Here is an 18,480-nt window from a genome sequence, read left to right on the forward strand (position 1 = left end):
ACTAAGACCTGATAGGACTCGACACGGGAGCCCAGGATCAAAGAGACTTGTCTGGACTGGAGGAGAGGAGAGGTTGGAGGAGAAATGGAAGGAAAGAGCCTTTGACCTGGTACTTCCTAGGCTAGAAGTGTGTGCGTGAGGGGTTTGTAGATGTGTGTGCGCACATGTGTGTGTGCGTGAGGGGTTTGTAGATGTGTGTGTGCGTGAGGGGTTTGTAGATGTGTATGCCCTGAGGCAGACAGGCCTCAGACCACAGAGCTGGCCTTTAATCAGAGAGCAGACCACTGGCATGATGAAGCACAGAAACTTCCCCAGACCAGTAGAACAGGACAGAGAGAGGCTTGATGAAGGTTGAAATGTGTGTACACTAGGCTTTCCAACAAAACATTCAAACCGTTAGAAGCTTAATGAAATGACTTTGTCCCTCTATATCAGTGGGTTCCTTTACCCTGATGTTCTCCTCCACCTCCATGTGTCCCAGCAGCTTTCCATTGATGGAGAAGAAGCAGAAGTGTCCCTTGTCGTAGTAGACTACGGCGTGGCCCTCTGTAGAGGACTGGATGAGACGGGGCTGCACGCAACCCCCCGGGCCCTCCAGGGTCCGCAGCAGGTCCCCATTCATGGAATGGATCAGACACGGGCCCTCTGTGAGTGGAGGAACATAGAAGTTACTAACCAGGGACTGATTTCCAATGATTCACTCAAGGGTTTTCATCATAATGACATTATAACATGGTCATTTCTTCTTCTTCTAAATCCAAAGTGACTTACAGACGTGTCTACATTGACCGACATTCATATTGTCAGTGTGACCAAGATCTAAGTTACTTTGAACCCAGTCTATAGCAAGAGGCCTTGGTTGATCCACACACACATACTCACCTCTGCAGCCACTGATGACCAGTCCCAGCTCGGCACACACACTGGCGCAGGTCACCTCACAGTCATGACCCGTCAGGATGGCTCTGGGCGTCACAAACTCAGCTGGGGAAAAACACACAAATGCACGCTAGCCAATGGAAATCAGGTGTCGGGATGTTCATTTTATAGCCACTAGAGGGCGGTAAATCCACACAACCATTTTCCTATAAGTCATAATGCCTCCGAATGTGATGCTTGGTATATTCAAAGTGGAAGACCCACTTTATGGTCATGCATTTCACCACACAGAAATGAGAATTCAGAAACGAATGGCAACATGTTGTCAGAGTATGTGCTCCAGCTAAAAAATCAATGCGACGGGGCAGAGTGATTCTGACGAGCTCTCATCATGACAGTGGTTTTAGCCACTGGGTGTGGGTGGTTGTGAGAATTGGTCCTTATTTAAGAGTGGGTGGCTATGTGGTGGACTCCGACCATCACTGGAACTAGACCATAGTAGCTGCCATTTCTTCTAGAATATTTTTTCTTCATCAGAGACCCAGACCAGACACACTCCCAACTCACCCCCACCCCTCTCAGCAAACAGACAGGACTCTAGTGATACCATCTCCACTCTCTCTCTCCAACACTTGTCACTAACAGTCTCCCTCTTCCTTTAATACACTGTACTTCCCCAGAAGAACCTAACCAACTCCAGTTGCCTCCAGACAAGACACTGGGCTCTGACACCGTCCTTTAGGAGATGAGGAGAAAGAAGTGCCAAAAAGAGCAGCCCATCATTCACGTGCATTGGGCTGAGCCATCAGAGACAAGAGCCCAAACAAGAGTTCTGCTCTGGGTTAGCTCCAACCAATCAACACCTGTCCTGCCAATACTGGTACTGCCCAGTGTTGGATATACCACAATGTTGACCACTACATCAGTCAGTGATGAAACTTGTTAAGTAAATACAGCCAACGGACATGCACTGCAGAGTAGACAGAGAAGAAAGAGTCAAACCTCTCTCCCTGCCTGCCTCCCTCCCTCTCTCTCTCTCTGAGGGATGGCAAAGTCTGTCTGCCACTTTGTGGTGCTTTACAGGAGCCAGGTTGCTGCACTGATAATATTGGTGTTTAACAGGGGGTCCCAGCTGACCCCTGCTCCCTTTGATGTGGGGTGAGAGGTCAGAGGTCATAGTAAAGCTGCTAAAGCACTGTACCACAGTCAGTCCCACACTGCAGTTCATTAGGAGGTCACTATCAGACAGAGGGCGTCTCAACGCCACGTCTCGCACGGTGCCCTGGGTCTTCTCAAACAGAGGAGAGGACGGGGTCAAGTTCAACTACAGCAGGAGACAGACCGACAGACAGCACTTCAAGAAGGAAGTCATAGAAATGGAAAAGCTAGAATGGACATGGTTGTTAAATACCGAATTGTTTAACATGGGAGCCACCTATAGAATATGCTGTTACTTTGCTGAGCCTTGAGGATTGGAACAGTACGTTCTGAGGAGTGATGTTGGAGAGAACACACCTAGGAGATAGCTAACTATGTTCACCATTGATGTTGTAGAGAACACACCTAGGAGATAGCTGACTATGTTCACCATTGATGTGGTAGAGAACACACATAGGAGATAGCTGACTATGTTCACCATTGATGTTGTAGAGAACATACCTAGGAGATAGCTGACTATGTTCACCATTGATGTTGTAGAGAACATACCTAGGAGATAGCTGACTATGTTCACCATTGATGTGGTAGAGAACACACATAGGAGATAGCTGACTATGTTCACCATTGATGTTGTAGAGAACATACCTAGGAGATAGCTGACTATGTTCACCATTGATGTTGTAGAGAACATACCTAGGAGATAGCTGACTATGTTCACTAGCCCTTTTCCCACTATATAGCCACTGTGCAAATTAACAAGCGTTGGAATACATTTGAGTATTTTGACTGCACATTTAACAACTTCACGCCGCAATTGAATTAGACTTTGGTTAAGTTTAACTCAATACACATAAATGACTGACTCACTTGACATACAAGCAAAACAATTTACAGTAGTATTACAGCATATTAAGTGCTACCAACAACACCAATAGTAAACATTCTAAAATAACATGTATAAAACTGTCATTAACATAAATGTCTCAATATTACATCATATAAACCATCTACTTGCAAACAAATGTGCTGAGCAAAAACACACTCTCTGAACCATTAATATACCTGCATGTGTCTGCTGGAGTAAAAACACACTCTCTGAACCATTAATATACCTGCATGTGTCTGCTGGAGTAAAAACACACTCTCTGAACCATTAATATACCTAGTTGTTGCATGTGTCTGCTGGAGTAAAAACACACTCTCTGAACCATTAATATACCTAGTTGTTGCATGTGTCTGCTGGAGTAAAAACACACTCTCTGAACCATTAATATACCTGCATGTGTCTTCTGGAGTAAAAACACACTCTGAACCATTAATATACCTGCATGTGTCTGCTGGAGTAAAAACACACTCTCTGAACCATTAATATACCTGCATGTGTCTGCTGGAGTAAAAACACACTCTCTGAACCATTAATAAACCTGCATGTGTCTGCTGGAGTAAAAACACACTCTCTGAACCATTAATATACCTGCATGTGTCTGCTGGAGTAAAAACACACTCTCTGAACCATTAATATACCTAGTTGTTGCATGTGTCTGCTGGAGTAAAAACACACTCTGAACCATTAATATACCTAGTTGTTGCATGTGCCTGCTGGAGTAAAAACACACTCTCTGAAACATTAATATACCTAGTTGTTGCATGTGCCTGATGGAGTAAAAACACACTCTCTGAAACATTAATATACCTAGTTGTTGCATGTGCCTGATGGAGTAAAAACACACTCTCTGAAACATTAATATACCTAGTTGTTGCATGTGTCTGCTGGAGTAAAAACACACTCTCTGAACCATTAATATACCTGCATGTGTCTTCTGGAGTAAAAACACACTCTGAACCATTAATATACCTGCATGTGTCTGCTGGAGTAAAAACACACTCTCTGAACCATTAATATACCTGCATGTGTCTGCTGGAGTAAAAACACACTCTCTGAACCATTAATAAACCTGCATGTGTCTGCTGGAGTAAAAACACACTCTCTGAACCATTAATATACCTGCATGTGTCTGCTGGAGTAAAAACACACTCTCTGAACCATTAATATACCTAGTTGTTGCATGTGTCTGCTGGAGTAAAAACACACTCTGAACCATTAATATACCTAGTTGTTGCATGTGCCTGCTGGAGTAAAAACACACTCTCTGAAACATTAATATACCTAGTTGTTGCATGTGCCTGATGGAGTAAAAACACACTCTCTGAAACATTAATATACCTAGTTGTTGCATGTGCCTGATGGAGTAAAAACACACTCTCTGAAACATTAATATACCTAGTTGTTGCATATGCCTGATGGAGTAAAAACACACTCTCTGAAACATTAATATACCTAGTTGTTGCATGTGCCTGATGGAGTAAAAACACTCTCTGAAACATTAATATACCTAGTTGTTGCATGTGTCTGCTGGAGTAAAAACACACTCTCTGAACCATTAATATACCTGCATGTGTCTGCTGGAGTAAAAACACACTCTCTGAACCATTAATATACCTGCATGTGTCTGCTGGAGTAAAAACACACTCTCTGAAACATTAATATACCTAGTTGTTGCATGTGTCTGCTGGAGTAAAAACACACTCTCTGAAACATTAATATACCTAGTTGTTGCATATGCCTGATGGAGTAAAAACACACTCTCTGAACCATTAATATACCTAGTTGTTGCATGTGTCTGCTGGAGTAAAAACACACTCTCTGAAACATTAATATACCTAGTTGTTGCATATGCCTGATGGAGTAAAAACACACTCTCTGAAACATTAATATACCTAGTTGTTGCATATGCCTGATGGAGTAAAAACACACTCTCTGAACCATTAATATACCTAGTTGTTGCATGTGTCTGCTGGAGTAAAAACACACTCTCTGAAACATTAATATACCTGCATGTGTCTGCTGGAGTAAAAACACACTCTCTGAAACATTAATATACCTAGTTGTTGCATATGCCTGATGGAGTAAAAACACTCTCTGAACCATTAATATACCTAGTTGTTGCATGTGTCTGCTGGAGTAAAAACACACTCTCTGAAACATTAATATACCTGCATGTGCCTGATGGAGTAAAAACACACTCTCTGAACCATTAATATACCTAGTTGTTGCATGTGTCTGCTGGAGTAAAAACACACTCTCTGAACCATTAATATACCTGCATGTGTCTGCTGGAGTAAAAACACACTCTCTGAAACATTAATATACCTGCATGTGTCTGCTGGAGTAAAAACACTATCTGAACCATTAATATACCTGCATGTGTCTGCTGGAGTAAAAACACACTCTCTGAAACATTAATATACCTGCATGTGCCTGATGGAGTAAAAACACACTCTCTGAAACATTAATATACCTAGTTGTTGCATGTGTCTGCTGGAGTAAAAACACACTCTCTGAAACATTAATATACCTGCATGTGCCTGCTGGAGTAAAAACACACTCTCTGAACCATTAATATACCTAGTTGTTGCATGTGTCTGCTGGAGTAAAAACACACTCTCTGAAACATTAATATACCTGCATGTGTCTGCTGGAGTAAAAACACCCTCTCTGAAACATTAATATACCTAGTTGTTGCATGTGTCTGCTGGAGTAAAAACACACTCTCTGAAACATTAATATACCTAGTTGTTGCATGTGCCTGATGGAGTAAAAACACACTCTCTGAATCATTAATATACCTAGTTGTTGCTTGTGCCTGCTGGAGTAAAAACACACTCTCTGAACCATTAATATACCTAGTTGTTGCATGTGTCTGCTGGAGTAAAAACACACTCTGAACCATTAATATACCTGCATGTGTCTGCTGGAGTAAAAACACACTCTGAACCATTAATATACCTGCATGTGTCTGCTGGAGTAAAAACACACTCTCTGAAACATTAATATACCTAGTTGTTGCATGTGTCTGCTGGAGTAAAAACACACTCTCTGAAACATTAATATACCTAGTTGTTGCATATGCCTGATGGAGTAAAAACACACTCTCTGAACCATTAATATACCTAGTTGTTGCATGTGTCTGCTGGAGTAAAAACACACTCTCTGAAACATTAATATACCTAGTTGTTGCATATGCCTGATGGAGTAAAAACACACTCTCTGAAACATTAATATACCTAGTTGTTGCATATGCCTGATGGAGTAAAAACACACTCTCTGAACCATTAATATACCTAGTTGTTGCATGTGTCTGCTGGAGTAAAAACACACTCTCTGAAACATTAATATACCTGCATGTGTCTGCTGGAGTAAAAACACACTCTCTGAAACATTAATATACCTATTAATGCCTGATGGAGTAAAAACACACTCTAAACATTAATATACCTAGTTGTTGCATGTGTCTGCTGGAGTAAAAACACACTCTCTGAACCATTAATATACCTGCATGTGTCTGCTGGAGTAAAAACACACTCTCTGAAACATTAATATACCTGCATGTGTCTGCTGGAGTAAAAACACTCTCTGAACCATTAATATACCTGCATGTGTCTGCTGGAGTAAAAACACACTCTCTGAACCATTAATATACCTAGTTGTTGCATGTGTCTGCTGGAGTAAAAACACACTCTCTGAACCATTAATATACCTGCATGTGTCTGCTGGAGTAAAAACACACTCTCTGAACCATTAATATACCTGCATGTGTCTGCTGGAGTAAAAACACACTCTCTGAAACATTAATATACCTAGTTGTTGCATGTGTCTGCTGGAGTAAAAACACACTCTCTGAAACATTAATATACCTGCATGTGCCTGATGGAGTAAAAACACACTCTCTGAAACATTAATATACCTAGTTGTTGCATGTGTCTGCTGGAGTAAAAACACACTCTCTGAAACATTAATATACCTGCATGTGCCTGCTGGAGTAAAAACACACTCTCTGAACCATTAATATACCTGCATGTGTCTGCTGGAGTAAAAACACACTCTCTGAAACATTAATAAACCTGCATGTGTCTGCTGGAGTAAAAACACACTCTCTGAAACATTAATAAACCTGCATGTGCCTGCTGGAGTAAAAACACTCTCTCTGAAACATTAACATACCTAGTTGTTGCATGTGTCTGCTGGAGTAAAAACACACTCTCTGAAACATTAATATACCTAGTTGTTGCATGTGTCTGCTGGAGTAAAAACACCCTCTCTGAAACATTAATATACCTAGTTGTTGCATGTGCCTGATGGAGTAAAAACACACTCTCTGAAACATTAATATACCTAGTTGTTGCATGTGCCTGATGGAGTAAAAACACACTCTCTGAATCATTAATATACCTAGTTGTTGCTTGTGCCTGCTGGAGTAAAAACACACTCTCTGAACCATTAATATACCTAGTTGTTGCATGTGTCTGCTGGAGTAAAAACACACTCTGAACCATTAATATACCTGCATGTGTCTGCTGGAGTAAAAACACACACTCTGAACCATTAATATACCTGCATGTGCCTGCTGGAGTAAAAACACACTCTCTGAACCATTAATATACCTAGTTGTTGCATGTGTCTGCTGGAGTAAAAACACTCTCTGAAACATTAATATACCTAGTTGTTGCATATGCCTGCTGGAGTAAAAAAACAAGTGTGTAAATATTTCATTAGTGCAGACTCCTCCGATACACTAACTGCCTTCAGCTTGGTGGGTAGTAACCCTAAACACGGTAAAGGCAGAACGTTCTGTACCTCCACTGACCTCCCCTGTAAAGTAAAAAGGCTCCTGGTATGATGGACAACCCCTTTAAGTTCATTTCAGTGAAGTATTTTAACGGCTTTTAAAGGCCCAGACAGGCACCATGACGACTTTCCAACTACGTTCCACCATGCTGACACTGTGGCCACACCAGACCAACAGGTCATGATCTCTCCATGTATAGATTTCATTAAGTTAACTGTCAAACACCCTAAACGTCAGAAACGGTGATTTATGCCCTACAACGGCGAGGATTAAAGCGTGATGTCGGATTTTGCCTGTGGAAGATGAATAAAACTGATATATTGGTGTATCGTTTAACCTTTTGAGCTGCTCACCACCATTTGGTTTGCATTAGGCAGACATCTGATTACAATATAATACATAAAACCAACACTGCTAACGTACGTGTGTGTGTAGACTGAAAAGAGTATCACTTACCTGGGGAAAGAGAAATTTGTGTGTGTGTGTGTGAGAGAGTGTGTGTGTGTACTGAGAAGGGTATCATTTACCTGGGGAAAGAGAAATGTGTGTGTGTGTGTGTGTGTACTGAGAAGGGTATCATTTACCTGGGGAAAGGTAAATGTGTGTGTGTGTGTGTACTGGGAAGGGTATCATTTACCTGGGGAAAGGTAAATGTGTGTGTGTGTGTACTGGGAAGGGTATCATTTGCCTGGGGAAAGGTAAATGTGTGTGTGTGTGTGTACTGAGAAGGGTATCATTTACCTGGGGAAAGGTAAATGTGTGTGTGTGTGTGTACTGGGAAGGGTATCATTTGCCTGGGGAAAGGTAAATGTGTGTGTGTGTGTGTGTGTGTGTGTGTGTGTGTGTGTGTGTGTGTGTGTGTGTGTGTGTACTGAGAAGGATATCATTTACCTGGGGAAAGGTAAATGTGTGTGTGTGTGTGTGTGTGTGTACTGGGAAGGGTATCATTGCCTGGGGAAAGGTAAATGTGTGTGTGTGTGTGTGTGTGTGTGTGTGTGTGTGTACTGAGAAGGATATCATTTACCTGGGGAAAGGTAAGTGTGTGTGTGTGTACTGGGAAGGGTATCATTTGCCTGGGGAAAGATGTGTGTGTGTGTGTGTACTGAGAAGGTTATCATTTACCTGGGGAAAGATACATGTGTGTGTGTTTGTGTACTGAGTAGGGTATCATTTACCTGGGTGTGTGTTTGTGTGTGTGTAATGCTTAGAGAGACAAAATATAAATATATTTCAGCTGTGGTTCACTGAATGATTATCTATAGGCTACTTCCTAAATGTATCTTTATTAAAACGTAATGGTTTAAAATGTGGGGGGGGACCCATGAAACCTGTGTGTTCTACCGTTGAGCCACCAGAGGTCAACATAGTCTGCAGAATCCCCTCCCACTGTGCATGCTACCTACTGCTCTTCACTCACTCACAGAGAAGAGTGTACGGATCAGGCACTGATTGTGTAGGTGTGTGTGTGTGTGTGTGTGTGTGTGTGTCCTATGGTTAGCAGACCCTAGAGCAATGGAGCATCATATTGTGGTGGTGGGCCGGACTGATTAAAGTACTGCTGCTAAGACTCACTGCTGCACCATGCAGAATCTGGCAGGCTGGAGGATAACAGATGCACACACACTCAGAGACCGAGACAGAGACCGACAAAAGAAAGACAGAGACACACTTGATTCACACAAACTACTCTGTACACAACGCAGGCTGGCTCAGGCCAAAGAATAACAGATGCACATATACAGATACAGAGCCTTCAGAAATGTATTTACACTGCTTGACTTTTTCCACATTTTGTTGAGTTTTGAATAAAATATTTTATCAAATTTTAACAAATGTGTCACAGGTCAACACACAATATCCCATGATGTCAAAGTGGAATTATGTTTATAAACATTTTTACAAATGAAAAGCTGAAATGTCTTGAGTCAATAAGTATTCAAGCCCTTTGTTATGGCAAGCCTAAATTAGTTCAGTAGTAGAAATGCTTAAAAAGTCACAATAAGTTGCATGGACTTAGTGTTTAACATGATTTTTAAATGCCTACATTATCTCTGTTCCCCACACATATAATTATCTGTAAGGTCCCTCAGTCGAGCAGTATATTTCAAACACAGATTCAACCACAAAGACCAGGAATGTTTTCCAATGCCTCGCAAATAAGGGCACCTACTATTGGTAGATAAAACTTAAAATTAAAAAGACATTGAATATCTATTCGAGCATGGTGAAGTTACACTTGTGTATCAATACACCCAGTCACTACAAAGATACAGGTGTCCTTCCTAACTCAGATGCCAGAGAGGAAGGAAACAGCTCAGGGATTTCACCATGAGGACAATGGTGACTTTAAAACAGTTACGGAGTTTAATAGCTGTGATAGGAGATAACTGAGGATGGATCAACAACATTGTAGTTACTCCACACTAATTTACCTAATTGACAGAGGGAAAATAAGGATGCCTGTACAGAATACAAATTCTCCTAAATATCCATCCTGTTTGCAACAAGGCACTAAGGTAATACTGCAAAAAATGTGACAAAGCAATTAACTTGTTGTCCTGAATACAAAGTGTTGTATTGGATTTGCCCCAAACATATTACTGAGTACCACTCTTCATATTTTCCAGCATATTACTGACTGCATCATGTTATGGGTATGCTTGTAATCGTTAAGGACTGGGGAGTTTTTCAGGGTAGAAAATAAACGTAATGGAGCTAAGCACAGGCAAAATCCTAGAGAAAAATCTGGTTGTTTGCTTTCCACCAGACACTGGGAGATGAATTCACCTTTCAGCAGGACAACAACCTAAAATACAAGTCCAAATATACACTGGAATTGCTTACCAAGAAGACCGTGCATGTTCTTGAGTGGCCGAGATACAGTTATGACTTATATCTACTTGAAAATCTATGGCAAGACCTGAAAATGGTTGTCTAGCAATGATCAACAACCAACTTGACAAGAGCTTGAAGAATTTTGAAAATAATAATGGGCAAGTGTTGTACAATCCAGATGCGGAAAGCTCTTAGAGACGTACCCAGAAAGACAGCTTCTACAAAGTATTGACTCAGGGGTGTGAATACTTATGTAAATGAGATATTTCTGTATTTCATTATCAATAACTTTGGTAACATTTCTAAAATCATGTTTTCTATTTGTCATTATGGGGAATTGAGTGTCGATGGGAAGGGGGGAAATTATATGTATTTAAACCATTTTGAATTCAGGCTGTAACACAACAAAAGGTGGAATAAGTCAATGGGTATGAATACTTTCTGAAGGTACTGTACACACACTTTATACAAACACACAGATTCACTACTCGACTGTACACCATGCAAACTGGCACTGCCTGAGGCAGGAGAAGAACAACCTACATATCGACACAGATACCCTAGACCTATACCAACTGCCCCATTCAATCAAATCTGCCAACCTTAAAGTCATGCGTAGCCCATGTGGAATTGGGGATTCATAAGGAACACACATCATTTAATGTATGTAGAATGTAATCATCTTTTCTTGTTTGATCTATTTGGTATAAATTAACACAGCCCACAGTATGCATGTTTTAATAATGAAATGTACATTTCTACTGATTGTCCTCAGAGTGATGTAATCATCCATGTGTGAAGTACTAACCTCATATGGTAATATATTATACATTTACTTATTTATATCATTTAGAATTAACCGAATATGCGGCCCAATGGTAATTTACACCTCGGAAACACGGAATACCTCGACTGCTAAATCACCAAATAGCAGCCAAATCTGTAAAATAGGAGCCAAAATCTGTAAAATAGCAGTCAAAATCTGTAAATAGCAGTCAAAATCTGTAAATAGCAGCCAAACCTGTAAATAGCAGCCAAATCTATAAAATAGCAGCCAAATCTGTAAAATAGCAGCCAAAATCTGTAAAATAGCAGGCCAAATCTGTAAAATAGCAGGCCAAATCTGTAAAATAGCAGGCCAAATCTGTAAAATAGCAGCCCAAATCTGTAAAATAGCAGGCCAAATCTGTAAAATAGCAGCCCAAATCTGTAAAATAGCAGCCAAAATCTATAAAATAGCAGGCCAAATCTGTAAAATAGCAGCCAAAATCTATAAAATAGCAGGCCAAATCTGTAAAATAGCAGCCAAAATCTATAAAATAGCAGGCCAAATCTGTAAAATAGCAGGCCAAATCTGTAAAATAGCAGGCAAAATCTATAAAATAGCAGGCCAAATCTGTAAAATAGCAGCCAAAATCTATAAAATAGCAGGCCAAATCTGTAAAATAGCAGGCCAAATCTGTAAAATAGCAGGCCAAATCTGTAAAATAGCAGGCCAACTCTGTAAAATAGCAGCCAAAATCTATAAAATAGCAGGCCAAATCTGTAAAATAGCAGCCTCTTTAAGGAATACCTAGGATAGGATAAAGTAATCCTTCTCCCCCCCCCCCCCCCCCTTAAAAGACCTAGATGCACTATTGTAAAGTGGCTGTTCCACTGGATGTCATAAGGTGAAAGCACCAATTTGTAAGTCGCTCTGGATAAGAGCGTCTGCTAAATGACTTAAATGTAAATGTAATGTAAATGTAAAATCTATAAAATAGCAGGCCAAATCTGTAAAATAGCAGGCAAAATCTATAAAATAGCAGGCCAAATCTGTAAAATAGCAGCCAAAATCTATAAAATAGCAGGCCAAATCTGTAAAATAGCAGGCCAAATCTGTAAAATAGCAGCCAAAATCTATAAAATAGCAGGCCAAATCTGTAAAATAGCAGGCCAAATCTGTAAAATAGCAGGCAAAATCTATAAAATAGCAGGCCAAATCTATAAAATAGCAGGCCAAATCTGTAAAATAGCAGCCAAAATCTATAAAATAGCAGGCCAAATCTGTAAAATAGCAGGCCAAATCTGTAAAATAGCAGGCCAAATCTGTAAAATAGCAGGCCAAATCTGTAAAATAGCAGCCAAAATCTATAAAATAGCAGCCAAAATCTATAATATAGCAGCCAAAATCAAAAGTCTGTATTTTGTAACTTAAGCAACATGCCCACCTTCCCGTAGCCATGTACCACACTTTTGGTTCATTTTAGTTTTGGAAACACCTCTTGGTAAATTCCACTCGTGGTGGGAAAGACTGCGACATCCACCTCCAAAACACCAGATGAGGTCAGTGACACGCTGTCATCTAACGTTCCGTGTTCCAGATCAACAACCGATGCTTCTTATTAACCAAATCACAATTTGTCATAAATTGCAGTCCATTTGTAGCAGAGCACTTAACGGGATGTAAGGGTCTCTTAAGCCAGCCAAATTAGTACCATGGAGGCAGTGACTCTCACTGCTCTGTGCTGTGTTTAGTCCTTTGATCATCACAGTCCGTGTCATATGTCATGGTAAGAGTAAGGGCTGTAAGGGGCGGCCCCCAACGGTAACGTTTTGCACTTCTCATGACTGTTCGAACCCCGCATCAGATGGAAGGTCTTGGGCTTTCATGTGACCAGCGACCCCCACGTCACATCTACCGTCTCTAAGTGGCCCTCGGACTCTCACTCACACACACATGGAGGGACAACACACACACACTGACATTCTCACACACACACACACACACACACACACACACACACACACACTATAGAGAGAGAGCCCATTTCTTGACCACAGTTAGTTCCCTAAAATCCAATCTGTGTATAGGAGACGTCGTGTGGTCAGATGAAACTAATTGTTACTTTACAGACTGGGGCCGTAAATACAGTCAGACCTGTCTCTGAGAGAGAGGGTTCTGGGCGACAGTGTGGTACTTTACACAGGCAGCCCTATTCAGATTGTTTTCCCAATTATTTGCAAAAGAGCTGATCTGATTGGTCAAAAGACCAATTAGTAAGAAAAAAAAAAATCTGAATTGGGCTGCCTGTGTAAACACTGACTTACTCGTCATGTTACTGTAGGATTCCCCCTAGCATAAGGAGTGTACTCACTTCCGGGGTTCTCTCCGATGCTGCTGTGTTTTCCATTCCAGTACCAGAGCAGTAACGTGGCGTCTCTGGAGCCTGATAGGACGTAGCAGTCCCCTCCGATGTACGACTCAGACCTGGCCAGACACGTCACCACGTCACGGTGACCAAACACGATCTGGGTCAGCTTCCCTAGACACACACACACAATATGAGCCACAGCCCTGATTTTTATTCTAGTTATGAAATATTAAAATACAGTAGCAATTTATTTTACTGTACTTGATGTACTGTATTTGGCACTTGACATGCAAGCTACACAATTTACAGTAGTATTACAGCAACACTAATGGCAAACATTCTAAAATAACATGTATAAAACTGTAATTAACATAGAATGTCTCAATATTCCCTCATATAAACCATCTACTTGCAAACAAATGTGCTGAGGAAAAACACACTCTCTGAACCATTAATATACCTGCATGTGTCTGCTGGAGTAAAAACACTCTCTGAACCATTAACATACCTAGTTGTTGCATGTGCCTGATGGAGTAAAAACACTCTCTGAACCATTAATATACCTAGTTGTTGCATGTGCCTGATGGAGTAAAAACACTCTCTGAACCATTAATATACCTAGTTGTTGCATGTGCCTGATGGAGTAAAAACACTCTCTGAACCATTAATATACCTGCATGTGTCTGCTGGAGTAAAAACACACTCTGAACCATTAATATACCTAGTTGTTGCTTGTGTCTGCTGGAGTAAAAACACACTCTGAACCATTAATATACCTAGTTGTTGCTTGTGTCTGCTGGAGTAAAAACACACTCTGAACCATTAATATACCTGCATGTGTCTGCTGGAGTAAAAACACACTCTCTGAACCATTAACATACCTAGTTGTTGCTTGTGTCTGCTGGAGTAAAAACACACTCTCTGAACCATTAATATACCTGCATGTGTCTGCTGGAGTAAAAACACACTCTGAACCATTAATATACCTGCATGTGTCTGCTGGAGTAAAAACACACTCTCTGAAACATTAACATACCTAGTTGTTGCTTGTGTCTGCTGGAGTAAAAACACACTCTCTGAAACATTAATATACCTGCATGTGTCTGCTGGAGTAAAAACACACTCTCTGAAACATTAACATACCTAGTTGTTGCTTGTGTCTGCTGGAGTAAAAACACTGTCTGAACCATTAATATACCTGCATGTGTCTGCTGGAGTAAAAACACTCTGAACCATTAATATACCTGCATGTGTCTGCTGGAGTAAAAACACACTCTGAACCATTAATATACCTGCATGTGTCTGCTGGAGTAAAAACACACTCTGAACCATTAATATACCTGCATGTGTCTGCTGGAGTAAAAACACACTCTGAACCATTAATATACCTGCATGTGTCTGCTGGAGTAAAAACACACTCTGAACCATTAATATACCTGCATGTGTCTGCTGGAGTAAAAACACACTGAACCATTAATATACCTGCATGTGTCTGCTGGAGTAAAAACACCCTCTCTGAACCATTAATATACCTAGTTGTTGCTTGTGTCTGCTGGAGTAAAAACACACTCTGAACCATTAATATACCTGCATGTCTGCTGGAGTAAAAACACACTCTGAACCATTAATATACCTGCATGTCTGCTGGAGTAAAAACACACTCTGAACCATTAATATACCTGCATGTGTCTGCTGTCTTAACTACTGTACACCTTCCAGATGAGCTCACAGCCTCACGCTGATTTTCAAAGAAGTGTAAATATCTTCTCTTGGTGTTTGTGTGCGCACGTGTGTAATTGCTCTCAGATTGCAGGCCCATAGTAACAGCACCACGGCTGTCTAACAGGCCTTACCCTCGTCATACTGTGACCTCTACAGTCAGTCAGTGAATATGTATCTAGTATTGCAGACACACTTCACTGTTCTGCAACCCAGGGTGCATTTCTGTCTGGGTGTCAGCTTCACTGTCTGTTTCATAATGACCTTTTATCTGGATAAAGAGAGGGATAATTGTGTGTGTGTCCACGTGCGCAGTCTGGCTCAGCTTCTTACAGACACAGTTAACCAAGACATCATAGCTATGTAATATTAAAAATGTCTGACAGTTCATATATACACTAGAAAATAATTATAGATTCCTAATTATGGATTCATTTCCACACAGTGCAGGAACTATGCCAAATCTAAGACTTCATTCTAAGTTGGTATGTGGGTAACATGACGTGGGTGTTACAGGTTTTAAGTATCTAAACAATTCTCAAATTGATTGTGAAGCTCAACAAAGTTACTTGTAGATGATTTGAGGCGAAACAATGCTAATATCAGTCCCATGGATGAATGGTAATTGTGCCACAAATGCTAAAACATAAGTATGGATTGGTGTTATACCTTGTCCATAGACGGCTTTCAGGGTAAGGAAACCAATATTTAATTTGGGCGAACTATCCCTTTAAATACACCCCCACCCACTTCAATTTCAGATTACATTCAATCAATAGGGCACTATGAGCAAGGTGGGGAGGGAGGAGAGTGTCGCTGTTTCCAAATCAAGTGTTGTAAATTGATCAAATCAATCCTATTCTTTAACCTGGGGGGCTACGGGGAGCAGGACAGCAGCTGTTGAACGCGTGTAAGATTAAAACCGTGTTTGTGTTCCGGTCGCACACCCCTGAGACAGACACACAATGGTCTCTCTCTTCTCCGACCCTCTTCCCCCCCTTTATAGGAGATGGAGAGATAGAGAGCTTCTGCCTTTCAAAATTGAATCAGAGGCCTTTTGTAGATCTCCAGAGTGGTTCTGAATGGGGTTGTAGATGAGAGCTGGGGGATAGAGATGGAGCCGAGAAATATAGAGACGGAGCCGGGATATATAGAGACGGAGCCGGGATATATAGAGACGGAGCCGGGATATAGAGAGACGGAGCCGGGATATAGAGAGACGGAGCCGGGATATAGAGAGACGGAGCCGGGATATAGAGAGACGGAGCCGGGATATAGAGAGACGGAGCCGGGATATAGAGAGACGGAGCCGGGATATATAGAGACGGAGCCGGGATATATAGAGACGGAGCCGGGATATATAGAGACGGAGCCGAGATATATAGAGACGGAGCCGGGATATATAGAGACGGAGCCGGGATATATAGAGACGGAGCTGGGATATACAGAATATATAGAGACGGAGCCGGGATATACAGAATATATAGAGACGGAGCCGGGATATACAGAATATATAGAGACGGAGCCGGGATATACAGAATATATAGAGACGGAGCCGGGATATATAGAGACTGAGCCGGGATATATAGAATATATAGAGACGGAGCTGGGATATACAGAATATATAGAGACGGAGCCGGGATATATAGAGACTGAGCTGGGATATACAGAATATATAGAGACGGAGCTGGGATATACAGAATATATAGAGACGGAGCCGGGATATACAGAATATATAGAGACGGAGCCGGGATATATAGAGACGGAGCTGGGATATACAGAATATATAGAGACGGAGCCGGGATATACAGAATATATAGAGACGGAGCCGGGATATACAGAATATATAGAGACGGAGCCGGGATATACAGAATATATAGAGACGGAGCCGGGATATACAGAATATATAGAGACGGAGCCGGGATATACAGAATATATAGAGACGGAGCCGGGATATACAGAATATATAGAGACGGAGCCGGGATATACAGAATATATACAGAATATATAGAGACGGGAGCAGAATATATAGAGACGGAGCTGGGATATACAGAATATATAGAGACGGAGCCGGGATATACAGAGACGCAGCTGGGATATACAGAATATATAGAGACGGAGCCGGGATATATAGAGACGGAGCTGGGATATACAGAATATATAGAGACGGAGCCGGGATATACAGAGACGCAGCTGGGATATACAGAATATATAGAGACGGAGCCGGGATATACAGAATATATAGAGACGGAGCCGGGATATACAGAATATATAGAGACGGAGCCGGGATATACAGAGACGCAGCTGGGATATACAGAATATATAGAGACGGAGCCGGATATACAGAATATATAGAGACGGGATATACAGAATATATAGAGACAGATATACAGAATATAGAGACGGAGCCGGGATATACAGAATATATAGAGACGGAGCCGGGATATACAGAGACGGAGCTGGGATATACAGAATATATAGAGACGGAGCCGGGATATACAGAATATATAGAGACGGAGCTGGGATATACAGAATATATAGAGACGAGCTGGGATATACAGAATATATAGAGACGGAGCTGGATATACAGAATATATAGAGACGGAGCCGGGATATACAGAATATATAGAGACGGAGCCGGGATATATAGAGACGGAGCTGGTATATATAGAATATATAGAGACGGAGCTGGGATATACAGAATATATAGAGACGGAGCTGGGATATACAGAATATATAGAGACGGAGCCGGGATATACAGAATATATAGAGACGGAGCCGGGATATACAGAATATATAGAGACGGAGCCGGGATATACAGAATATATAGAGACGGAGCCGGGATATACAGAATATATAGAGACTGAGCCGGGATATATAGAATATATAGAGACGGAGCTGGGATATACAGAATATATAGAGACGGAGCCGGGATATATAGAGACTGAGCTGGGATATACAGAATATATAGAGACGGAGCCGGGATATACAGAATATATAGAGACGCAGCTGGGATATACAGAATATATAGAGACGGAGCCGGGATATACAGAATATATAGAGACGGA

General features: G+C 41.2%; 1 protein-coding gene across 1 annotated transcript in view; it reads right to left on the minus strand.

The window, feature by feature from the left end:
* LOC115124987 (lipopolysaccharide-responsive and beige-like anchor protein) overlaps window positions 1–18,480 on the minus strand; it is a 295,611-nt gene that overhangs the window by 7,069 nt on the left and 270,062 nt on the right. The window contains exons 32-34 of the mRNA XM_065003331.1: window positions 13,697–13,864; window positions 883–984; window positions 449–645 (exon numbers count right to left, since the gene is read on the minus strand). Of these exons, the coding sequence (XP_064859403.1) occupies window positions 449–645; window positions 883–984; window positions 13,697–13,864 (467 nt within the window). The remainder of the gene's footprint in view (window positions 1–448; window positions 646–882; window positions 985–13,696; window positions 13,865–18,480) is intronic.

This window comes from Oncorhynchus nerka, linkage group LG18 (assembly GCF_034236695.1).
Source record: "Oncorhynchus nerka isolate Pitt River linkage group LG18, Oner_Uvic_2.0, whole genome shotgun sequence".
NCBI classification, from domain to species: domain Eukaryota; kingdom Metazoa; phylum Chordata; class Actinopteri; order Salmoniformes; family Salmonidae; genus Oncorhynchus; species Oncorhynchus nerka.